We start from the raw sequence: 26,653 nt of genomic DNA, 5'->3' as shown, positions 1-26,653 counted from the left end.
TTAACAACACTATCAACCAACTTGACCTAACTGACATTTACAGAGCATTCCACCCCACAAAAAAGAATATGTTCTTTTCAATAGCATATAGAACATTCACTAGAAAAATTGAATCCTGGGCCATAACACAAGTCTCAACAATTTAAAATAACTGAAATCATACAAAGTATGACCAAAATAAAACAGAAATGAGAAATCAGTAACAGATATCTGGAAAATATTATGAATATTTGGAAATTTAAACCCATACTTATAAATAACACATGGGAAATCAGAAGGAAAATTGGAAAAATTTTTTTTAACTGTATGAAAATCAACACACAACATATGGAAATTTGTGGAATGTAGCCAAAACTTAGGAAAATTTATAGCATTCAATGTTTATATGAAAAAAGGAAAAAAATTTCAAGTCAGTCATCTAAAGTTCCACTGTAAGAAGTATTTAAAAAAACATAAATACAAAGTAAGTAGAAATAATAAAGATGATCAGAAATTAGTGAAATAGTAAACAAATGAACAATAGATAAAATCAGCTGCATCCAAAGCTGTTTACTTGAAAAGACCAATAGAACTGGCAAACTTCCAGCTTCACTAGCATTTTACAAATCACTAACATCAGAAGTGACATGTGGTACATCACTATAGAGTTCACATATAGAAAAAACGTATAAGGAAGTATGAAAAACATCAAACTAATACATTTGACGAATTAGATAAAATGCATAATTTCTTTTGAGATCCCAAATTTCTAAAACTAAATAAAAAATATATAGAAAGCCTTACTAGTCTTATAGCAATTAAATAAATTAAATTCATAGTTTAAAACCTTCTCATAAAGAAAACTCCAGGCCCAGATGGCTTCATTAACTAAATTCTATCAAACATTTATAGAGGAACTACTACTTATTTTTCAAACTCTTCCAAAAAATATAAGGCTAATATAACCCTATTACTGAAACCAAACTAAAACACCAAGGAGAAATAAGAAATCATCTATGAAGCTAAATGTAAAAATACTTAACAAAATATTAGCAAATCGAAACTAGCATTACTAAAAAAGAAAATAGATCATAAATCTATCCTAGCAGGGATCCCTGGGTGGCTCAGCGGTTTAGCACCTGCCTTCGACCCCGGTCTTGATCCTGGAGTCCTGGGATCAAGTCCCACATCAGGCTCCCCGCATGGAGCCTGCTTCTGCCTACTTCTCTGCCTCTCTCTCTGTGTCTCTCATGAATAAATAAATAAAATCTTAAAAAAAAAAAAAATCTATCCTAGGAATGCATTCAAAACCAGAAATTGAAATAGTCACCACAATAAAAGAATAAAATGGGGGAATGATATAATGATGTCAAAAGATGTGAAAAAGATATAGCATTTGACAACATTCAAAACTCATTCATTACAAAAATTATCAGAAAATGTAAAGAAAGGAAATGTCCTCAATTTGATAAAATACATCTATAAAAAAAGATGTAACTAACACCATCCCAAATGTAAATGACTGAATGAATGTTCAGCCCTTAGGCTCTAGAAGAAGGCAAGAATATCCTATGTAATCCTACTTAATCAACACTGTACAGGTCTAGACAATGTAATAAGACAAGAGAAAAAAGTTGCACTGATTGGAACAGAAAAGTAAACTCTTTATTCTCTGACAATATGCTGTATATGTAGAAAAAAAATCCTGAAAAAATCAAAGCTAACAGAGTAAGTCAATATAACAAAGTTACAGATAGAAGGTTAAGGTCAATAAACAAAAATAAGGGATCCCTGGGTGGCGCAGTGGTTTAGCGCCTGCCTTTGGCCCAGGGCGCGATCCTGGAGGCCCGGGATCGAATCCCACGTCCGGCTCCCGGTGCATGGAGCCTGCTTTTCCCTCTGCCTGTGTCTCTGCCTCTCTCTCTCACTGTGTGCCTATCATAAATAAATAAAAATAAAAAAAAATAAACAAAAATAAGCTTATTCCTATATGCTAGCAATGAAAAATTTTTATATTTTTAAAAAAACCACTTACAATAGCATCAAAACCCACAAATATTTAGGGATAAATTAATACGTGCAAGACTTGTAAACAAATATTACAAAATATTGTGGATATAAATTAAAGAGTATCTAAATAAAGGAAGAGAGATACCATGCTCATGGACTAGCAGATTCAATTAAGATATCAATTTTTTCAAAACCAATCAGTGCAATTCCAACCTACATATCTTTCTTTGTAAAAAACTGACAGGGTGATTCTGAAATTTACAGAGAAATGTAAATAATAATGTAGCCAAAATAATGTTGAAAAAGAAAAACAATAATTTGAGACCTTGTACTATCTGAATTCAATACTTATTATAAAGCTACAATAATCAAAAGAGTGTGCTACTGGTGTAAAGAAAACATATAGATACTACTGAAAAGAGAGAGTCCAGAAATATACATACATTTATGACCTTTTTTATTTTAAAGGTGTCAAGGAAATTGAGGAAAGGATTTCTGAAAATCGTAAAAGAAGAAAAAAAAGAAGGAAAATAATTCCAGGACAATGTTATATGCACCTAGAAATAAAAGAAATGACTGCTCCTTCAAACTACACACATAAGATTACTTTAAATGGGTCATAAACCTAAATGGAAAAGCCAAGACTAACACTTCTAGAAGAGGGGAAAATGGGGTAAACAAGGTTTTTTTTAAAACACACAGAAACATGATCAAAAAACAAAGAAAGATAAATAACTTCTGAATTTTGATGATCATAGTTAAGGAAATGAAAAGACAAATTACAGAACTGGAGAAAATCTTTGTTATACACATTTTTGACAAACAGCTTGAATCCAGAAAACTTAACTCTTACAATGAATTGATATTATAAGCACACCAAATAAGAATTGGGCAAGAAATTTCATCACAGAAGAAGACACCGAAATAGCCAATAAGCACCAGATGCTCAACATTAGCCATCAGGGTAATGCAAATTAGAATCATCAGGCATAAAAGAATCACAATAGCACTATATGCTCACTAGAATGGATAAAACTTTAAAAATTGATAATATCAAGCACCAGTAAGGATGTGAAAAAACTGAAACACTTAAACATTGATTATGGGAGTGTGAAATGGTACAAATACTACGGAAAACAGCATTTTCTCATAAAATTAAAGAAACCTACTATATGACCCAGTAATTCCAATTCTAGGTATTCAACTACAAGAAATGAAAACAAAGGTCCACACAAAAACCTGTACATGAATGTTCACAGTAACTTTTTTATATAGGCAAAAACTGGAAATAACCTAAATGTCTAACATCATGTGAACAGATATATACATTGTAGTACATAATATTCCACTGTACAGAGTATTACTCAGTAATAATAACAAAGAACAGACTACTGATATGCACAACAACATGGGTGAATTCAAAAAACATATGCTAAAAGAGAAAGTTACAGCCAGAAAAACTACACTCATGATTTTATTTGTGATATATTAGAAATGGAAAATTTAATCTGTAATGGCAGAAAGCAGATCAGTTGTTGTCTGGGATTGGGACACGAAGGAACACTACAGGGGATGGATGTTCTAAGTTTTGATCGTGGCGGTTACACACTTGTATATACTAGTCAAAACTCAAACCACATACAAATGAGTGCAATTTATTGTATATAAATTATAGCTTCATGAGAAATTTGTTGTAAAAATTTTTCACAAGAAAATGGGAGAAAAATACAATTTCATATTATTTTAGAGATAACAATGTACACCAGTGTTAAATACTTCTGGTAAGTTCATCAATGTACTTTTAACCTTTAATTTTGACAGGCTTGCTAAAATAAGAAGCATTCAATAAGGACTAGCCAGAGATTGCTTCTCTTGTTTTTATTCCTGCTATATATATATATATATATATATATATATATATATATATATATATATATATATATATATATATTATACTATATGTACTATAAAAGTAAGTTGTTTAATATCAGGACAGAACCATGCATTTAGAAGTCAAACATATTCTTACATTTCAATCCTTCATCGCAAAGACCAAAATACTGACCTCTCTCATTCTCACTCTCAAACTGAGAATTAAAAATAAGTAACGGCAAAAAAGAGCATGCCCTCTTCTCATAGAATATAAAATGTTAATTCCCTTCTCCTAAACTTTTGCATTTATATATGACCTATCCTCCAATGAAGGCACCAGAAACCAGGATCTTATAGCATTTTTCAATCACATTTTCCTTGTCATATACTTATGAAAACAATAAGCAACATTACTCACTTCAATTGTCTTGGCCAGTAACTGTGTGTGAGGAAAATTATACTTGTATACTTCATTAGCGACAGTGTTTACATCAATGGCAGCCACCACTTGTGCAGGTATACAGCTTTCTGTAATGATAAGTGGAATATATTAAAATGAAGTCCCTAATATCAACTTGGTCACTTTACTGAGAAGTCAAAATCCAGAATTTTGTAATACATTTCCTCATCTACCTAGCTAGATCTTTGATTTACAATGGGCAACCAGGTCAGGGAGTTAGGCATGAAGTGGGCTATTTGCATACTTCTGGTTCATCTCTCTAAATAGCATTCTAATGCTAAAAATAAGATTTGAATGTTTCAGTCATTATCTCTTACATTTGCCCTCCTCACTCCATTAAGATACACACTTATGAGTTAAATAGGAAGTTTTCCTAAGGCAAAACAAACCAAAAATAGAAAAAGGAAGTGTATTTTTTAAAAAACCACATTACTTGGAACTTTTTATAAATTAACCTCCATTTGCTCCTCACCTGCTGATATTAACATAAAGCTGCTTCCCATTATCACTAAAAATGCTTTTATGCAAGTTTTGGAAGTGTTTTAAGAATAGTTTTATTGAGATATAATTCACAAACTGCAAAATTCACCTGCTTAAGGTTTAGGTAAGTTTTTAACTAAAATGAACAATTAATTGGTATCCAAATATAAAAACTACATAAACAAAAAACTAAAAATCTTAAGAGATGAGGACAGAATGTGAAGAGAGTAAGGGAAATATTTTTAAGAACATCCCTTCACTGCCCTTCTCTCTTGCTGCTAAATAAAATAATAATAACTTTCAGGGTACCTGGGTGGCTCAGTCAGTAAAGCCTCTGACTTGATTTCAGCTCAGGTCATGATCTCAGGGTTGTGGGATCGAGCCCATGTTGAGCTCTGCACTGGGCATGGAGTCTGCTTAAGATTCTCTCTTAATCTGGGACCCCTGGGTGGCTCAGTGGTTGAGCGTCTGCCTTCGTCTCAGGGCATGATCCCAGAGTGCTGGGATTGAGTCCCGCATCAGGCTCCCTGCATGGAGCCTGCTTCTCCTTCTCCCTATGTCTCTGCCTCTCTCTCTCTCTGTGTCTCATGAATAAATGAATAAATTCTTAAAAAAAAAAAAAAAAGATTCTCTCTTAATCTCTCTCTGCTCCTCCTCTCTCCCTTTCCCCATCTAAAAAAATAAATAATGTTCAAAATGGTTTTAGATTCAGAGTTTTACTGTAGTCTCCAATGGCAGTCAAAATTTGAGCTATGTTAAACATGCATAGCTGCTATTATATTTTGCAAGTACCATCCCCTTGCACTTCTTACCCAAACATATACAAAAACAATGATGTATGCACCGTGTCCCAAATCAGGAGAAAAAGTTAAGTTTTAAAAATAATAGTATTTGAGACTCCTTAGGAAAACCACCAGAAAAAAAAATTACAAAATTACATAGTACCTCCAAATAGCTATTTAATAACCACTTGCTATCAATAGATAGCATAGGTAGACCAAATATCAAAAAATGACAAAAGAATTTAGATGTGAAGAACTAGGGCTCATGTAGCAGGCACTAGAAATAAAAACTCAGATCACAGAAGAAGGGGTAAAGAGAAGGCTCACACACAATCAGAAAATAATGACGACTATATACTGACTGAGGCCTAAAAGAGATGATGTCTGAGAAAAAGCAAGGGCATAAAAATCTCTAAGTAAATATTTGCTGAATGTCTACTAGGCTCAAGAAATTTGACTTGGACCAATTATCTTCTAGGTACCCGCTGCCTTGCTATCTTAGGTCACTGGGAACTCTGAGGTCCAGTTAGTAGTATCATAGGTAGCTGCCTCCAACTGAGTTTAGAATCAATAACTAGTTACTTGCCTTAGTATAAACTTATAAATAATACCTTTGTCAAAGGCATCAGAAAAATCTTGAAACATAAATCAAGAAGGCTCTTAAACAAAAAAATTAGTATCCAAAGATTATTTTGCAAAACTGTAAACCTGTTATGATTCAGGAATTAAGTAACTACTAAACTTTGTAAGAGAACTCAGAATTAGATAAACATTGAATCATTTTACTGTTTTGTTAAACAGGATATCTTGTTATTAGTATGATGAAGCCTGCTTGCATTTCCACTATGTATGCAGCAATATGGAATTGCCTGGAGTTGGTTAATAAGACTTTTCTCTTTTCTCAGGCTGACAATACATAGTGACGTGCCAAATCTGTACCACAATCAATAATTTACAAGAATTTTATGTTCTTGTATTATGGGCCTGAAAGACATAAAAACTTACAAAAAGCAACTGCCAAATAAATGTTTTATGTGACAATCCAAGAACTGATGAACCAAAAATTCTTTCTCAGAAAACAATAGATTTTAAAAGTCAATAAATAAATACACTGTTTTTATGCATTAGTTATAAAATTAAGATCCACTGTATGGGGGATGCCTGGGTGGCGCAGCGGTTTGGCGCCTGCCTTTGGCCCAGGGCATGATCCTGGAGACCTGGGATCGAGTCCTATGTCGGGGTCCCTGAGTGGAGCCTGCTTCTCCCTTTGCCTGTGTCTCTGCCTCTCTCTCGCACGCGCTCTCTCTCTCTCTATGTCTATCATGAATAAATTAAAAAAAAAAAAAAGATCCACCGTATGACCTAAAAAAAAGGGTTGTGTTTTTTTTTGTGTGTGTGTGTGATGAGAAATGATTGTACTAAGATATTTCTGACAATAATTCAATCTGCCTCTTCAAAACAGAATTGTTCTGGTATATAGATGTGTTTCTAAGGAAAAAGTTAGATTTATAAATAACAATTAAAGCAAACCTTGTATGTAGGTGATGAATCACTCAATTCTACTCCAGAAACCAATATTGCACTGTATGTTAATTGCCTAAAATTTAAATAAAATAAATAAATAAGCAAAACTGTCAATTCTGTCAAAATCTGAAACTGAGCTCCAAAGACAAGTTGTCTTGATATTTTTCTGTATATTTCCAATCTAGCCTCCAAAAATCTTTGTCAAGCCACATACACATATTTCAAAAATGTTTAACTAAAAACATCAAAGTCAAAATAACTCAATAGAATTTTTCATAACTGAGCTCTATTACTTAAATCATGCAGGAGGGGGACAGAGAATGGAGAAAAGGGAACCTATCAGGACCTTTTAGTAGTGTGGAGGGTAGGGACGTGTTTTTGGCACTGTGATCTATTGCTTTACCTGGATGTTACTCATGATATTTCAGTTATTACTCTGATTGCATATTTATCAACAGGAAACATGAGTATAAAAGGTGAAACACTCTAGTTAGAGAAATGCATATAAATGATGTTAAAAGATTGTCAGATTGGATCTACAAGGAAAGGACAGGGAGTATCATGATCCTGTTTACATGAGGACTGAATTTAAAAAGGCAGATTTAGTTATACCAAGAGAGAGATAGCTTCTAGGAGATGTAACAAATGTCACTGACAGTACATGCATAATTCCTGCTCTCATATATGTTTCTTATGGAAACTGGCAAGAATCAAACACACACCCTCCATTTTTGAATAGCAATAATTTTCCCTCTTTTTCTGACCACTCTTTCTGGAAAAGTTGTAGGGAAGAACCTCTGTTCAGTAATAATGAAGTTACAAGTTTACACTTTTACCTGCCTTTCCTAACCATATAAATCAGAAAGCTTAATTGCAGTTATTAAGGTAGGAGAAATTCAATTTTTAAAAAATGTAAATATAAAATTCACCAGCCCACTTTGAAATAAGGAAAATAGCTTATTTTTTTCTTCCTTTCCTTCTTTGTCATTTATTTCCTGACTTGTGTCTCATACAGGTGAGTAATTACTTGATTCAGCTCATTATATCACACCTGAGACACTTAATCAGGTATGTTAACACTGACATCTAGTTGTGAAATGGAAGATCAGTGCAACATATCCCATGCCTATTTCCTTTTATTCAAAATAATAGCTTAAGAATAAAAGTACCAAGCAGAAACAGATCTGAAGAGATTCTGAATTTAAAATGATTGCTAAATGTTTTATCACTATTGGCCAAGTATATTTCTTATTTCTTTTTAAAGATTCCTGCTTTTGGAAACTTGCAAATAAATTCTCTTAATTAAATAAAATTTAAAATAACTTTCAAATGTTTTACAAAATTCACCCAATTTCCTTAGAAAATTTCTATAGAGGTTTAGGTAACAGTAAACAACAACAAAAAACTTACTTTGGGTCAGGATATATACTAGATCATTGCTGTTAAGATCTAACTAAAGACAAGAGCCTGTGAACCAAGAGCCTGTGAACCAGAGAGTGGACAGGAACTGCTTGAGATTTGTGTGCAGACCAGAGCTGGGAAGTGGAACAGGAGAGAAACATGCCAAATTAATGTTTAAAAAGGAGCACACTGAATTTATGTGGAAAGGAACATGCCAGATAACAATGCAATTTGAAGAGGAGGCAATGCATTTTGAGGAGGACCTTAAAAAAGAATAAAGGTATAAGAGAGAAGAACACGATGGTTTGTACTTTCTGGCCTTTCTAGAACATTGGTTTGTTTCCATTATTGGTTTCTACTATTGAAAAATAAAGGTAATGGCTCGCACTTGAGTCACTGTGTTAGTTGGTCCATGAAGAGAAGGGCCACTTTACAGTGCTAGTGAAGCAAGGAAGTGGAAGGCATTGAGGTCTTAAAGGACTTCACAGAGTCACTGTATGACCCCTGCACTATCACATCTAAGCTTGCTTTTTTTTTTTTAAAGATCTATTTATTTATTTATTTAAGAAAAGAGAGAGAGAGATGGAGAGGGAGAGGCTCTCAAGCAGACTCCTTGCAGAGCACGAAGCCCTATACAGGGCTTGATCTCACAACTCATCTCAGGTCATGACCTGAGCCAAAATCAAGAGTCAGACGCTTCACCCACTGAGCCCTCAGGAACCCCTAGACTTACTTTATGTGAGAAAGAAACAAACTTCTACCTCCTTTTAGTCACTATTATTTAGCAAACTTCTACCTCCTTTTAGTCACTAAAAGGAGGATGTCTCTATTATTGACAGTTGAACCTAATGCTAACAGACACATGAACCTAATCCTAATAGTTCCTTGGTTGTTTACATGGTGCGTGTGTGTGTCTGTGTGTGTCTCTGTGTGTGGTTGAGAAGAGAATTTTAGGTTCAATTTCTGTTTAGACCAGATCAATGTAATTCAAAAAATATCTAGTGAGTAATGTGTGCCAAGCATTTTGCTAGACCCACAGGGATGGATATATAAAGTTTATATTTATGGAACTGAGGGGAGTTTTAAAATTAAAGCAATATTGTTTTTCTCTGAGGTACAAGAATTCCTCCTTTAATATAAAAAGTGATTTCCCCCCAAATTTTCCTTATGAGGTGCATTTCTACCAAGCAAATACTTTATTCATTATTTGTAAATTTTTATTATTGAAGTATAGTTGACATACAATATTAGCTTCAGATGCATAACATAGTGATTCGACAACTGTACATTACTTGATGCTCACCACAACAAGTATAGTTACCATTTGTCACCATATATTATTATTTCTTCATTATTTTTTAAAAGTCACATCTATGTTCCCCTGAGGACAAAACTCTGGAGACTTAAGAGAATATAAAAAATTTAGAAAACTAAGCAAAATCATATATTTAATAAACAACTCAAAAATCTAATATGAACAACATTAATTGGAATACCAGTACCATCACTATGGTACACTCAAAATCTCAAAAGCAAAACCACTGAAACTCTGGAAACAATGATAATCAGCCTCACATATTTCCTAACCCCAGTAATCTCTTCCTACATATTTTTGCATGGCAAGACTTCCTCAGATGATTTATTGTAATACTGATTAGAAGGTGACATTAAACTACCACTAAGGAAGCTCCGGTTCCTTTGGAATGATGGCTGGAGTGTTACCCAACAGCCTCTGTGGCTCTTGACATAAAACAAAAGTCAAACTATAAATATTGATAATGATTACTAAAGAAAGGACAAAACCTTAACTTCTCAGGCTTTCATGCAACAGATCTTCTAATGATTACTAAGTGTTCATAAGCCCTTTTTATAAAAGATGTGTGGTATTTTAAAGATTTACTGTCCTAAGATAAAGAAATGTCTCCTTCCATCAATTTTTGATAAGTTTTAAGGCTTGAAAAATGGTATTATATTGCTTATTTTTAGATTCTATTTTAAAGGAAAAACCTTTGTTTTTGTTGCTTACAGAAATGTCTGTATTTTAAAAACTTTATCAAGAGATGGCCAGTTTTCAATGGACATGTTTATTTATAAACTACACATATCAATATATGTAACCCAATTTTTAAAAAAAGCATTATAGCATCAAATGCTATTTTTCTGAACTCACATCAGTAAATCTGTACTTATGGGGTTTCCCAGGATTCTTCCTAGATTCTAATGAAATCATTCTACAGCTTCCAAGTCATCTGGTAGTTCATCATGTCTTCCCAATAAAATCCAACTTCTTACCATGATCTGGACCCTGCATACCTGTCTAGCCTCCTCTCTTGACAATCCACTCCTTTCCAATTCACACCCACTACTCCAACACTCATATGCATATGCTTTTTTCCCCAGGTTAATATCCAACTACTTATTATGCCCAAATGGGCCATAATTTCTCAATCCTAGTGCCTCTGCACATAATTAAAAAGCCTATCCTAGGAGCAGCCCGGGTGGCTCAGAGGTTTAGCACCGCCTTCAGCCCAGGGTGTGATCCTGGAGACCCGGGATCAAGTCCTATGTCGGGCTCCCTATGTGGAGCATGCTTTTCCCTCTGCCTATGTCTCTGCCTCTCTCGCTCTCTGTGTGTCTCTCATGAATAAATAAAATCTTTTTTAAAAAAATCACTCTTCAAAATTAAAATTCTATGCACAATAAAAATAACTTATTAAAAAATAAAAGCCTATCCTACCCTGTTCAACCTCTGACACCATCTCTTTCATCCTAGATCATTCTTGTTAGTCCCTGAGAAATTACTGTTTTTTTTTTTTTAAGATTTTATTTATTTATTCGTGACAGACACAGAGAGAGGGAGAGTAAGGCAGAGACACAGGCAGAGGGAGAAGCAGGCTCCATGCAGGGAGCCCAGCGTGGGACTCGATCCCAGGTCCCCAGGATCACACCCTGGGCTGAAGGTGGCACCAAACCACTGAGCCACCTTGGCTGCCCCAGAACTTACTCAGTTTAGGCGTGACTCCTCTAGGTGGCTTTCACTGAGCCCGCTGGACTGAAATGGGAGCTGGTCCATCAGGCTGTCATCATGCGGGTAGTTCACTCTATCACATTTATCCCAGGACACTGCCTCTCTCACTAGAGTACATAAGCTGATAGAGCCCAGGCCATGGCTTGTACATAGAGTACTCCCAGCAGTCAGACATTGCCATAACTGTTACCTATTTGGCCTCCAATAAACATCTTCTGACTTGGACTCACAAGAAAATGGGTGAATTTGATCTGTGAAACTAACTCCTGATTATTGTTCATTACTCTCTTCAATATTCTGTTCCTCAGTTAAAAAGTCTTTAATAGTCCTGTATTTATGTTTATTAATGCCTAAAAGACCAATTTTAAGTAGATTGACATTTAGGTCAAATGTTTACCTTGGAAACAATGAAGTTTCCAGATGGCCTACAAAATTCTATTTATCTTACAAATAAGTTAATTAATAGCACTAATAGTGATACTGTCAGAGAATTATAAATATTTATTAGAATACCTATCATGTATTGGGCATTCTGCTGGGTACTGAGAATACATGATGAGTAGATATCTGTGTTGTGCTTTACCAGCAGCCAGTACCCTTCTCTAGCAATAGTCTCAGATTTCCTTTTGGGGATCTTACCTCACTCACTTTCTGTCAAGTGGTCAAATGGCCTCAACCCTCTACCCCTAGTTTCACTGAAAGCATGTGTCAGTCCTTGACCCAAGAAGACTCCAGAATGATTTCTGGGAGCAAACAACTCAAAATAAGCCAATGAGGCACAATAAGAAAGTACACCTGACTTTTTCTTAGGCAATGAGGAAGAGATGCTCGATCTTTCCTCCTGAATTTAACCATGGCGGGGGGATATAAGTTCAGTGGCTACTACAGCCTTCTGGATGCAGTAGGGGAGAGTGTATATAAAAATGCACCCATGGGGAGCCTGGGTGGCTCAGGGGGTTAAGTGTCTGCCTTCAGCTCAGTCATGATCCTGGGTCCTGGGATGGAGTCCTTGGGGTCCAGCTCCCCTCTCAGCAGGGAGTCTGCTTCTCTCTTTCTCCTCCTACTACCCCATGCTGGTTCTCTCTCAAATAAATAAATACAATATATTTTTTAAAAATGTACCCAATCCAGAAGAACAAACCTGAGACAGATACACAGAGAAAGAAAACTGGTTCCCGGTAACACAATTTGAACCCCAAGCTGTACCCCAAACCAAGCCTAGATTCGATTGTAGTCATTACATGAGTATTTACAACTTTTATGTAAACCAGTTTGGATTGTTTCCTGTAACTTGGAAATAATAGTTCTATTAAGCATTTAAGAGAATACACACTTAAATATCACTTGTCACTATGAAGAAATGCATTTCAAATTCCAACTTGGCAAGCAAAACAACATGAATACCAAAAGCCTTTTGAATAAGAAACGAATTAACTATAAACCTACACAAAACACTTCTCTTGATCAAACACTTTCTAAGTGTCCTAAATTGAGGCAATATTTGCAGAAGTCTCAATTTGGGGGGCAAGGACTTCATTATAGGGCTACTTAATTACCTTATCCTATACATGTATTCTAAATATTACAACAAATATGTAGATAGCCATATATAAGCTATATCCCCAGTGTCTTTTAAGGAGTATATAGTATTTTCAGTTGAACAGTCTTATCAATTTAAAAAAAAAAAGAAACTCAAGTTCTAAAAGTAAAAACAGTTAAAATAGAAATTTCAATTACAGGCAATTCAAAATAAAGAATTTTAGATAATTAACATAAAATGATGCTGTACCTCACCAATAATGACAAATCCACATTAATCAGTTTTACTTGTCAGACTAGGAAAGGTTTTTAAGATGAACATTGTCCAGTATGAGCAAGTGTTTGCAAAAATGTGCCCTTTTTCATGTTGGCTGTAGTGTACATGGATTTAACTCTTCTACCATTAATCCTAGCTTTTCCACTTGTGACAATTTATGCTAAGGAAATTATTTGGACAATATCAGTGTTTAAGACTGCCATATTAAAAATGATACCCATTTACACTGATGTGGAGTGATAAAGATTTTTTAAGTACAAAAAAAGTCACTATGTATCCTGTTTGGTAATAATCCTAGTTTTGTATAGTGTATGTGTATGTACCCATATTAAGAAAACAACAACAACAAATGTCAACAGGGACTATCTCTTGGTGGTAGAGGGAATTTGGGGGTAATATTTTTCTTCCTTTAAACTTTTTTGGATTATTTGGTCTTTTTCTTAACAATAAGAACGGAATGCTTTTCAAATCAGTGAAAAGCAAACAAACATGAAACTATTTTTATCTTGGAACAAAGGAATTCAATATTTCTTTTGGTTGTGACCCTGAGAAATCACAAAAGGAAAATATCAAGGACAGATAAGAAAGGTTTGGATACATTCTCAAAACACTCCCATTAGATTGTAAGACCACACACATATACACACACAGACCAGTAAACATAACTCAATGCGTTATTTTATCCCACCAATTCAACAACAGTCAAAAGAATAAAAAAACAAGAACCAAACTACACTGCCATAGTTCTTTAGAGATCAACAAGTATAGCATATGACCAAAAATGTAATGAGTTGGAAGCTACCTATTTAACTAAGTATTTACATACTTAGAATGCAAAGGATATAAATCGTCTTCTCCATTTTTCCCATGACATTTAAGACCTTCCCCTTAATCTCTTAAAGGTACTACCATGATTAAAAATGTTTATTTAAACGGTTTAAAAAAGAAACAATATAAACACCTGTGATCCAGGCTATTACAACAAAGATTTTGTTTTACATAAATTTGCTTTGAATGAACATATATGAATGGCTCATCACTATAAATGTCAAAACATTTTTTGTTTTGTATTTTTGTATTGTATTTTCTTACAATTTAAAAGATGATCATTCCTTTTTTTTAAAGATGGATCATTTCTGATATACTCATGGAATTCAAAGAAGAAATGATATAAGCATTAGTACTCTGTATCTAATCAACTATGAATAAAAGAAGACTTGTAAAAATATAATTATATTATCAATCATAAAGATTCCAAAAATCAAACTAAAAATTCCTCTCTAAATTTGTCTTGCCATTCTGAGTTCCTTCCTTTATATATAATAAACCTTCCTTAAATCTTATTCTTTTCATTATTATTGACTTCATAAAGTTTTAAACCCTACCCTGAATTTCTGCTACAGGCACCTCTAAAAGAATTAAGTTTAGAGGCGCCTGGTGGCTCGGTCAGTTAAGCATTTGGCTCAGATCATGATCTCAGGGTCCTGGGATCAGGCTCCCTGCTCAGCGGAGAGTTTGCTTCTCTCTCCCTCTGCCCCTCTCCCTGCTTGTGCTCACTCGCATTTTCTCTCTCACTTTCTCTCTCAAAAAAATAAAATTTTAAAAAAAATAATTAAGTTTACAATTTTGCACTGAACCAGAAAGTAAAATCTGTCCTGAGACCTCAGAGGAAAAATCACTTCAATTATTTCATTCCTCATTTTCTCTTTTGAGTCTCCACCTGACTGTACATTTCTCTGCAAACCTTTTTCCATTAAGTCACATGGTATTCAACACATATTAGCTATCATTGTTTTTTTAATCAAGACTATCATAGGCACACCCTACAGAGATTCTTTATTCAGAGAGAGAAGAGTGTGTGTGTGTGCGCACGTGCACGTGTATTCACAGATCTTTAGAAAGATTTAGGATATGGATATCTAGCTCTTTCTCTGCTGGTGTTTAAAGTTTAGCTCTACCATATCCAGCTGTTTGACTTAGGCAAGGTACTTGACTTCACTGAGTTCAGTATCTTTACCCATAAAAATGAGAGAACAGATAATTAAGTACCTATATCATAAGGTTTTCAGAGGATTAAATTTGCTAATACCTATGAAGCTCTTACATTTATGGTAGCCATATAGTAATTACTCAATAAATGTTTGCTACTATTATTATCAAAAGACTTTTTAAATAAGGACCAGGTGTGACAGTGGAAGATTCAGTGTTTGAGAGAGCAGTTTGGCAGTACGTATCTAAAGCCTTCAAAACTGCTTTGGATCTCGAGGTGTGATAGGCAGAACAGTGAGTTCCCCCCTCTCCACCCCCAAAAAATTGTTCCCATCCTAATTCGCAAAACCTGTGACAATGTTACCTTACCTGTCAACAGGGACTTTGAAGATATGACTAAAGATCTTAAAAAGAGGAGATTATCCTAGGTTATGCAGGAAAGGCCCAGGGTGACCACAAGAAGAATGGAGGAGGGTCAGAGTCAGAGAAGATGTGATGAAGGAAGCAGAGGTCATAGAGAAAGCCTGGGAGATGGTGTACTTCTGGTTTTGAAGATGGAGAAAGAAGTCATAAGCCAAGAAATGCTTGTCCCTTTGAGCTTCCAGAAGGAAACACCTCGGGCAAAACCTTGATTTTAAGATTTCTGATCTCCATCACTATAAGATATCCATCACTTATATCACTATAAGACAATAAATTTGTGTTGCTTTAAGCCATTAAGTTTGTGGTAATGTGTTACAGCAGCATTAGGAAACCAATATGTAAGGTAATAATAGAGATGTGAAGAAAAGATTTATAAGAAGGATAAATACTATTTATAATAGTGAATAATTATAAGCAACCTAAATGTCCTAAAATAGTTGATTGCACTGAACAAGGGGAACTTCCATAAAATGGAATATCACACAATCATTAAACACCAAGTTTATAAATACATTTAATAACAAGGAAAACTTCAAGATATTCTCAGTGAAAAAAGAAAGCTATAGTTTCTTTTAATGTTAATGAACACCTGTCAAATAAAGATTGAAAAGATATAATACAAATTCTTGACAGTGTTTATCCCTGCATGAACATCATATATAATTTTTATTTTGAAATTTTCTTCTTCATTTGTATAGCATCAGTATTTCCCAGTAAACCATAATCTCTGGAGGAAAAGAATATAGCTGTCTTGTTACTGCTGTATCCCCACTGTGCAGCAAAAGAACTGACATAGAAACCACTAAAAAATTAAATGCTGAATGAATGAATGGGTATGTTTTCAGCATTTTCTAATCTTTTCTACCCTTGGGACTTCTGGGATTCTAGCAAAGTTATGGTTCCCAAGTCCAAATACTCCCCTTTCTTAATACAGTGAAAGATAAATCTTGGCAAATCCACTATAAATGACTTGACTAATGTGTGCAATCACGTTGTTGGACTGGTTGGATGGGGAACAGATTAAACAGAGCAACATTATTAATCAGGTGAGATGATGAAGCATTTCCTAATTTTTAAACAAATGTATTATATAGTTAAAAATAAAAAGAACAAAAAAATAAAAAAAATAAAAAGAATAAGTCTAAAAATATTTTCAAATATTCAGCTTCACTAGGAATAAAATATTAAAATAACAATTTTACATAGTAAACTATATAGTTTTAAATATTTTATAACACAAACATTATTGGATATAAACTGGTATATCCTTTTAAAAACTAACCTGAGGGGCACCTGGATGGCTCAGTTGGTTAAGCATCCAACTCTAGGTTTTGGCTCAGGTCATGATCTCAGTGTCACGAGATCAAGCTACTTGTTGGGCTCTGTGGGGAGTCTGCTTGAAGATTCTTTCCTTCTCCCTCTGCCCGTCTTCCCTACCCTGCTCACTTTCAATCTCTCCAAAATAAATAAATCTTTAAAAAAACATAAACAAGTAAAATCCTTAGTATAGTAGGCAGTAATAATTACTAAGGGGAAGAATAAATCAGGAAAGAGGATAGGGAGGCAGAGCAAAGACAGTAATTTTTTTACAGTAGCCAGGGAAGCCCTAGGAAGGTAACATTTGAATAAAGGCAAGGAACTAGTCATGTGTCTATCTGGAGGATAGCATTCCAGGCAGAGGAAACAGCAAATGCAATGGCTCTGAAGCAGGAATGTTCTTGGAGTGTTTAAGGATAGCAAGGAGATCACTATTCCTACTCCATTCCCCAAGAGTTAACACTGATAACAGGACAATGTGCATCCTTGCTGGCCTTTTCCTATGTCTAAACTCATATACATTACACACGCACATATTCTGTATATATACAATATATTACTCTATAATTTCCAGGTTTGTTTACAATGATATCTAACCCCTGTAACTGCAAGGTCATCCCTCTAAAAATTATTTCTAAATCTTTAAATTCATCTGTATGATTTTTTTAACAATTCTATTCAGGCACTTTAATAAGCACCCAACACTGGTATACCTTTTTTCTCTTATGTGACTCATCCAAGCAACATTTTATTACTTTGCTATTCAAAATATAGTAAATTGAGGAATATGAAGAACCTTCATGAAGACTAAAATATAAGGCCATATTCTCTTTTTGAAGTATAACTTGTTTGGGAAAAATGAGTATATGGTATTGAAGAATATATGACAAATATGTCTTTAAAGGTATATGTACATATGTTTGGGCTTTGTTTTTTGATTTTCTTTTAAATAATGGAATCACAAGCCCTTTAATTTTTACAATCACAGGAGAAATGTGAAAGATCATCTCCTCACAGCAACACAGTCTGGATTTAATTGTTTCCTTTGCCAAATATTAAAAACGTCAACCCTGAAGACAATCTAGAAAAATGATAGAGTTACATCTTTTCCCCCATGCCACAGTCACCAACATTATGAGACTGCAAAATTAGCCGAGAGAAATCTCACTGCATGGAGAGCAAGGTAGAGATAAATGATTAGCATTACATCAAATCAACAAAGACTAACAATAAGTTTAAATAGTTAAAGAAATACCTGACTCAGTAACAAAAAACACAAGAGTAAAGCCACAGAAATAAAATGCCCTCTGAAGAAGCAGAGAAATTACTCTGGTACTTTATTATCTAAATTTCAGGGTTTTCAGGAAAAATGTAAGCAAGGCAAAACTACTTACTTAGTATCTCTAATTTGATCTATAAAAGTTCAAAGTCTAACTAGATTGTGTAACTATAAATCCTTCATATTATGGGTTCTTCCTGGATCAAAATTCTTCTATAATTAAGGAACATACCAAAGCCTATGAGGGTTGTGTATGTGCTCAAAGTCTCAGACATTTATTTCTTAAATTAAGTTTCACCTCTTAAGTACAAAGGGATTATTAAATTCACTATTGTGTGTGAATAAAAACTCACTAATCGATGCTAAAGAGCTTCTACGACTAACTCTGATGGAGTTGTTTTACTTAGTCCAAGAGGTTTTGCTCAGTTTGCAGTGATTTGAAGTCCTAGAATGAGGGGTGTCTGGGTGGCTCAGTCTGTTAAGCGTCTGCCTTCAGCTCAGGTTATGATCCTGAAGTCCCAGGACTGAGCCCCACATCAGGCTCCCTGCTGAAAGGGGAGTCTGCTTCTCCTTCTGGCTCTCACCCTACCCATGTTCTCTCTCAAATAAATGAATAAAATCTTTAAAAATAAAATAAAGACTTAGGATGAAAAAAAAATTAATGGATAACAGTAAAAGCAACTATTGGTCCAGGTAAAGTAATGCTATTTGTTGTTTTTTTTTTTTTTTAATCTCAACTACATTCTGCCTATTTTCCAAAAATGAGATGCAATATTTTTGCTTTAGGCAGGGTGAGAGCTAATTGGCACCATTTCTGAAAAGCATTTTTTAGAAAATATTTCTGATAATCTTCCATGGGCAAAGCAAAAGGCCAACAGAAATCCTAAAAAGGCTCTAGACACCAACAAATATCAAATTCTACATGTAACCTTAATCTCCTTATTTTATGATGATAATCCCTCTGCAATTACTTACAGATTTGCTATCATATATCAACCTCTTTCAATTTTCTATGCAAAGAGGTAATATTTCTTGAAAGGCATAAAAGAGTTAAAAAATAAAACACTTAAACTTCATTATTTTCACCACAGCTCATTTTAACATATGATTAAAATTCTACACTGAGTTATAACCAACTTATTCCCAAAACACTTGATTATTTTGAGAAAGTTTCATGTTTTATCATGCAGTACAAGAAAAAAAATCTCTATTATCTATTAAAATGCACATATAATCATGCATACAAAAACATTTCATGATTCTACTTATTTGGTCACTCTCCAACACACACACACACACACACACACACACACACACACAAAGCCTTGACACACGCACATACATGCATGCTTATCTCTTCCATAATACCTATTAATATCCTTCAAAATACTACCCATGGACCACACTTTGGGAAATGCTGACTTAGCTTATCCCTTCAAAGAAAAACAACCTTTGTGATTCAGACTTAAACTTATCACAGTACAATGGTATCCATCCACTTCAAGCCATACATATTTCATAGCAAACATGATCCTGGTTCATTTATTCACTTATGCATTCATCCAACAAATATGTATAAGCAGTGTTCTAAACAAAATCTTATTGTGGAACTTACATCCTAGTGGGGCAGGACAGACAAATGATAAATAAATAAGCACATATTATGTATAACAATGAAAAGTACTATGGGGGAAAAAAAAAAACAGAGTAAGCCAGATAGTATAGGAGAAGGAATTGGTTCTACTGTTATAGAGGTTGGTTAGAGAATGTCTCAATAGCAAAAACCTGAAAGAAATGAAGGAGCAGGCAGGTATCTGGAAGAACTCTTTAGAACAGAAAGGAGAGACGCTGCAAAGGCCCAGAGATGGGAGCATGCTTATATTGTGAGAGGAACAGCAAGGAAACTGGCACTATAGACTGAATGTTTGTGTCCCCCCAAAATTCTTATGTTCGAACTCTACTTCCCAATGCACTGGTGTCATGAGATGGGGCCTTTGGGAGGTAACTGGCATTAGAATTAAATGAAGTCATGAAGGTGGAGTCCTGATGAATAGGATGAGTGCCCTTCTGAGAGTCCTGAGAGAGCTTACCTCCCCTCTCTACTCTCAGCCATGTGAAAACAAAGGCAAAGTCAGCACTCTGAAACCTGGAATAGGGCACCTCCCCAGAATTCAACCACCCTGCCATCCTGATCTTGACCTTCCCAGCCTCCAGAACCATAAGAAATAAATGTCTGTTGTTTATAAACCGCCCAGTCTACAGTACTCTGTTAAAGCAGCACTAACTTCCTAAAACAGCCAGCAAGCCTGGAACGAAGAAAGCAAGAGGAGAGCACAAGAAATATGCTCAGCGAGGGGAAAGGCTGGCTCTAGACCAAGGAGGACTTCAGCTTTCACTGAGTTATATGAGAAACCTCTCAGAAGTTGTAATCAGAGGAATGACTTATCTAACACATTTCTAAAGGATCACGCTGACACTAGAGGAGTCAAAATAAATTAGAGGCGATAGAGCAGAAGAAGCAAGGAGACCAGTAAAAAGGCCATTGCGATAATCCTTTGTCCAGGTCTCCTAAGAAAGAACCCAAGGCAAAGCTTAGCTGCAGATGCTCTTTCTGGGAGGCAAAACCCCAAAGTAGCAAAAGTAAGGCACAGTGAGGAAGGGAGGAGGGTAAGCAAACAAAAGGCAGTACATAACAGTACATAACTAAACTGGCCACAGCTTCACAAGAAAAGCCAGCGAAATGCTGTCATGTATGGACCACACTCCTCACAGGGGCAAGAGGAGGGATGTATCGAAGGCGACAGAAGCCCTGCAGTAATGCACCACTTGGTCTAAAGCAACACTTCCCAATTCCCATATGCATTTGAGCAAGGAACATTGGTAAGGGAAAGAAGAGAGAAAGTGTATCTGCTGACTCCTTCCTCACCATATCTCTTCCTGATCAAAAGTCATCCCATGGGGCATGTGTAGGAAAACACTCCTGTTTCTCCTTTACTCACACACTACTACACACAACACTTCTGACACCAGATGGATGTCCACAATACACTTTAATTCTGACACTAACTGGAGTCATCCAAGACCCCTTAAGTTAAGAGCTCAGACCCATAAGGCTGGCCCCAAGTCAGGTACCAATCCCAAGTGGCACCTACATGTTCCAGATTACCTACAACTGTATCCTACTTGGCTACAAACCAAAGGTTCCCACAATCCCCTCCATGGGTTCTATCATTTGCTAGAATAGCTCACAGAACTCATAGCAACACTTATGTTTGACAGTTTATTATATAATGAAGGATATTATAAAGGATATAGATGAAAAGCCAGATGAAGAGAGACATAGGGCAATGTCTGGAAGAGTCCTGAGCACAGGATCTTCTGTCCCCAAGGAGCCGGGCTATACTGTCCTTATGGCATGTGGATATGTTCACCAACCCAGTTGTCTGAACCCTATACTTTTAGAATTTTTATGGAAGTTTCCTCACATAAGCATGATTAATCATCAACTTAATCTCTAGGCCCTCTCCTTCCCCAGGATAGGGGGTAGGGCTGAAAGTTCTAAGCTTCTAATTACCCTCCATCTACCTAGTGACCAGCCCTCATCCTGAAGCAATCCAGGAGCAGATCAAGAGTTGCCTCATTAGAACAAAAGGCACTCATGTCACCTAGAAAATTCCAAGGGATTTAGGAGCTCTGTGTCAGGAACCAGGGTCAAAGACCACATCTGAGAATAAAAGAGGCTCCTAGTGCTCCTATCACTTAGGAAATTATAAGGGTTTTAGGAGATCTGTGTCAGGAACTCGGGGCAGAGACCAATATATGGTATTTTCTATTCCTGTACTTGCGTGATTCTTCCTCTCTTCTCCACTTAGGGTTGTGTTATCCAGCCTCTCCAGACAGCTTCTGGGCAACACTTCAGTCTGGACACTGGGTGGACTGAGCGTGTTACGGAACACAGACTGGCAGAGTCATGCAAAGAGGCAACAACAGCAGAGGTGGAGGACTACGTTGAACAAGCAGCTCAAGACCCAGGAGGCATGTGGGGCCAAGTGAATCTGGGGTGGACAAAAATTAAGTTTGACAAAACAGAAGATTACGGATGAGGTGGTAAAGGTAAGGGTAGAGAGGAATAATAGAATTAAAAATAGAGTTTGAAGGGTGATCTCATGGAATTTGGTGAAGTGAGTAAAAGAGAAGAAACAAAGCTGACTCCAAGCCTTGGGTGTGGGACCCTGGAAGAATGGAGACACTTGTTGCTGGAGTGAGGAAGCCTGCAGGGGGATCAAGTTTTGAAGGTGTAAGGTGAACTAGGAGTTCAGTTTTATATACCTCTAGAAAAAAAAAAAAAAAGAGATAATAACCAAGTTAACAAATCTGGCCTTATAGAAAAACTACAGAGAAGCTCACTTTAGAGCTAGTCGTCATCTTTGTTTCTTCTCTTTTACTCACTTCATCAAATTCGATGGGATTTTTGTCAACATTATCAAAGGTAATGCACATGAGTCCATGAGCAGAGCCCTGGCACCTCGTCTCACTCACCAGCTTACTGGTCCTGGCACTTCTCCCATAGCTCCATCAGTGCCCTCCTGTTGCCCAGCAGGCATTTCCCAAGACATGCTCCAAGGAACATTATTTTACAGGATGCTAATAAGTGTCATCCCCTTCCCCACTCAAAAAAAGGATTCACTGCTCAAATACATATGGGAAGCAAGTGCAGATTTAAACCACATGCACCTTTTTTGCAGGGTTTCTCAACACTTTTGGCATATTAATGTGTCCTGAGATTCATGGGACAATATCATATGAAGAGTTTCCTAAATGTATTTGACCATCAAGGCAAACTTATGAATACCCCAGAGAAGGCTATTACATAAGATACCAGCCAGGAAATGGCAACTAACCCAAGAATTCATTTTAGTCATTAGTTCACTTGGTTTATAATATCAAATCACTCCTTGAAATCCCTTCTTCCCTTTATTTTCATGGCACAGTGTTCTTTGGGTTTTCCTCTTGCTCTCTAATTTTAGCTGCATGGTTTCCCTCTGTGAATACTACTTCTCTACCCAGCCCCACAATGTCACTGTTCCTCTTGTTGGTCCTCTTCTCTACACTAAACATGTATGAAGAAACAAATCTTTATCTCTAGTCCCATCGATCCCTCAGGCCAAAATGTACGAGCAGCTGCCTATCTGGCATTTCTATGGTTCACACAGACAACTCAAACTTTGTAACGCTCAAATGGAACCTATTTTTTCCCTACTACTTGGTTTAATACTATCCCATTTGATAAATCACTCAAGTCAGAAATCTAGGTAACTAACACCCAAATAGCTACCAGGTTTTGCTGATTTTTAGATCCCATATATAACCCGAGTCATCTTCTCCATTCATTGGTTCTGCCTAAATTCATTATCTCTGAAGAATAATCTACTAACTAAACTGACTCCCCACCACTACCACCTTATAATCACACAGTACAATTTCTAGAATCTAAATAATAGGTTCTTTAATTTTCATTTGCTAATCAGACCTAGGACATAAAAATCCAAGCACCTTATCAAGTTGTATGGCATTTCAGGATTTGGTACCTCATAAACATCTACTTTTTCATAGCACTTATAATGCATTAATATTTCAGTACTTGTATATCTCCACATAGGCCACGCTATTTCACATATGCGTGTGTATAAGATGTTCCTCTCTGCCTGGTATAACCTTTCCCTTCTTAACTATCTGAAAAACTCTATCTTCCAAAAACGCATCTTCCAAAATCCTGCATGGAAAAAATATCATAACAAAACTGAACAAGTGACCAATTATAAAAAAAAAAAAAGAATATACCAATGGCAACATGAGTAAGTCAGAAGATAAATACAAGTAACAAGTATATGAAAATGTTCAACTTCCTAACATCAACGGTAGTACTATATACTAGTACTATATAGTATATATCAGGAACTATACTAGCTCTATGTATACAGCTTCATTAAATCCACCTACCAAGCCTGGTAGGTTAGTATTATCAACCCAATCTTATCAATGAGGACATCAATACAATTAAGTGGGGAAAGCTAGTTGTTAGTTGCAAAACAACGTGGAGAAAAAGAAAAGGAGTGAAGATTTACCAAGCACCTACACTGTATTTCACACAACTGTTTCAGTTAACGTTCGTAACACCCTACGAGAAGGTATTATGGCATCCATCTCACAGACAGGGTATCCAGGCTAAGAAAGTCAAATAGCTTTCTAGTACTTACACAGATAATATTTGCCAGTTCTGTCTGACTCCTAAATAATGGTATTAATTTTATCACTCAGAGAAATAGGTGTAGTAGTTCCAAAATCATTGAATAGGAGGCCAGGGAAATGAATACAAAGTAGATCCAGGTTAGGAAATCTATTCCCTCATGGATGAGTAAGCTTTCTAGAGAATCAAGAGGGCAAAATAGAATTTTCTGCTCTCATCATTGCCCTTCTCTTTTACCTCTTCATACATATTCATTCTGTATCATCTTCTGTGGCTATAATAATCCTTTCCTTCAGTGATATATTCCTGCATAATTCAAATCTAGTCTGAAAGCTCTTTGACAACTTTGAATCTTTAATCATCAGTTTCTTCTAAAGCCATTTTTAACATGTAATAACTTTCTGTAACTTTAAGATTTTTGCTAATAGCCATCCATATTTACTGAGCACTTACCACGTTTCAAGCACTACTGACATACTTTTATGAATTTATAATGTTCACACTTCCCCTTCGAAGTAAGTACTATTATTGTCCCCATTTCAGAGAACAGGAAACTGAGCCACAGAAAGTTTAGTTTTTGCCCAAGGTCACAAAGCTAGGAAGTACCAAGGCCTTCTGACAATGTAACTGTGCTCTTAATTAGGAGATGAAATGATTTTTTTTTTTTGAAACTGTCCTACATAAACACTGTCTGCTGTTACTACTTCGTAGTGCCAAAAACGTAACGATTTCAGGCAAAGCTGCTATGAAAACAAACCATCGTATTTCAAATTATTTGACACTACCAAATGCTTATCAGAGACCTTTACGTATCAAATAATAGAAGAATAAGATAGCATTTGCAGAATAGAAAAACTGTGACGTGTGAAGGACTCCTGAAAACATTGGCATGTGAGTGTATGTGTCCCCCCTACTGATGTTTCTACCAAGTGAGTGAGTGGTTCCTATTCATTTTAAACTCCTTGCCCATCCTATCTATTTACTACTTCCATGGAAGGAAAAGTGATTTCTCTAATTAGCTAAGTTACCAAGAATAAACTGGGTGTGCTTGCTCAGATTCCCCCAGCCCTCCTCTTGGGAATAAGCTACCCACAGGCCACATGTGTTCTGCTTCTTTCTCCAGCTGTGCCCAAAAGGTATGCTGCTTAATTGTCTGGTTGAATATTAGCTGACCCATGTGGTCCTCTCACTAAGCTACATCCTCCAACTCAGTCTTTATTAGTAATAAAAAACAAAAATGTTTGCCTTACTCTTCTGTTTTATTACTCTCTCTGTTCAGAATTATAAAGAGGAGTATTATTTATTGAGCCCCCAAAAGTTCCAGTAAATAGGTCATAATACAAATTAAATTGATTATCTACACATTAGGACAGGGTAAACAATCTGATCTATGAAAAATGGTAATAAATACTCTGCAGTGAAGTAAGCATTTTCATCACAGAAAAGATAATTCCATCATCCAATGGAAAAGGAGGGTTCTCCTTTGTTGAATATACAATATTCATCCTACATGTTTCAACTTTGTATTTCGAGTTTGGAAAAAATAATCTAGTAACTCCTGTGGCTAACAGAAAACATATGATCAAATCTGACATTTTATCTCCCTTCACTTTAAATCTGGCAACAAGTCATATAAGAATAACTATGGAAAATAGAAATAAAGAGGTCATTTTTACAATCCCAAAGAAAATATATTTTCAAAAAAATTAAGCAGTTGAAATTCTAGCTCCTTACAACTGATGTTCCAAAAACAACCTCAGGTGACATTCAGATCTACATTTAATCATGATATACTTGCCTGATTCAGTTATAGGCACAACTAAGTACAAAGTGGTTCAGTAGGGTCCCAAGTTGGCATATAAGTCATTGAGAAATAAAGATAAGGATACCTGCGTGGCTCAGCGGTTTAGTGTCTGCCTTCCACCCAGGGCGCGATCCTGGAGCCCCAGGATCGAGTCCCACATCGGGCTCCCTGCATGGAGCCTGCTTCTCCCTCTGCCTGTGTCTCTGCCTCTCTGTGTGTGTGTGTGTCTCTCATGAATAAAT

General features: G+C 35.8%; 1 protein-coding gene across 4 annotated transcripts in view; it reads right to left on the bottom strand.

Annotated features, from left to right (window-relative positions):
• TRDMT1 (tRNA aspartic acid methyltransferase 1) overlaps positions 1-26,653 on the bottom strand; it is a 61,119-nt gene that overhangs the window by 30,199 nt on the left and 4,267 nt on the right. For 3 of the 4 annotated variants that reach the window (XM_026015978.2, XM_026015987.2, XM_072749430.1), the window contains exon 2: positions 4,280-4,389. In XM_026015978.2, the coding sequence (XP_025871763.1) occupies positions 4,280-4,389 (110 nt within the window). Of the gene's footprint in view, positions 1-4,279; positions 4,390-7,113; positions 7,181-26,653 lie in introns of all 4 variants that reach the window. The other variant, XM_072749429.1, reaches the window with a different exon arrangement.

Source organism: Vulpes vulpes, chromosome 2, assembly GCF_048418805.1.
Source record: "Vulpes vulpes isolate BD-2025 chromosome 2, VulVul3, whole genome shotgun sequence".
NCBI lineage: Eukaryota > Metazoa > Chordata > Mammalia > Carnivora > Canidae > Vulpes > Vulpes vulpes.
The sequence above is the reverse complement of the archived record's forward strand: the minus strand, read 5'-3'. Positions and strand labels throughout refer to the sequence as shown.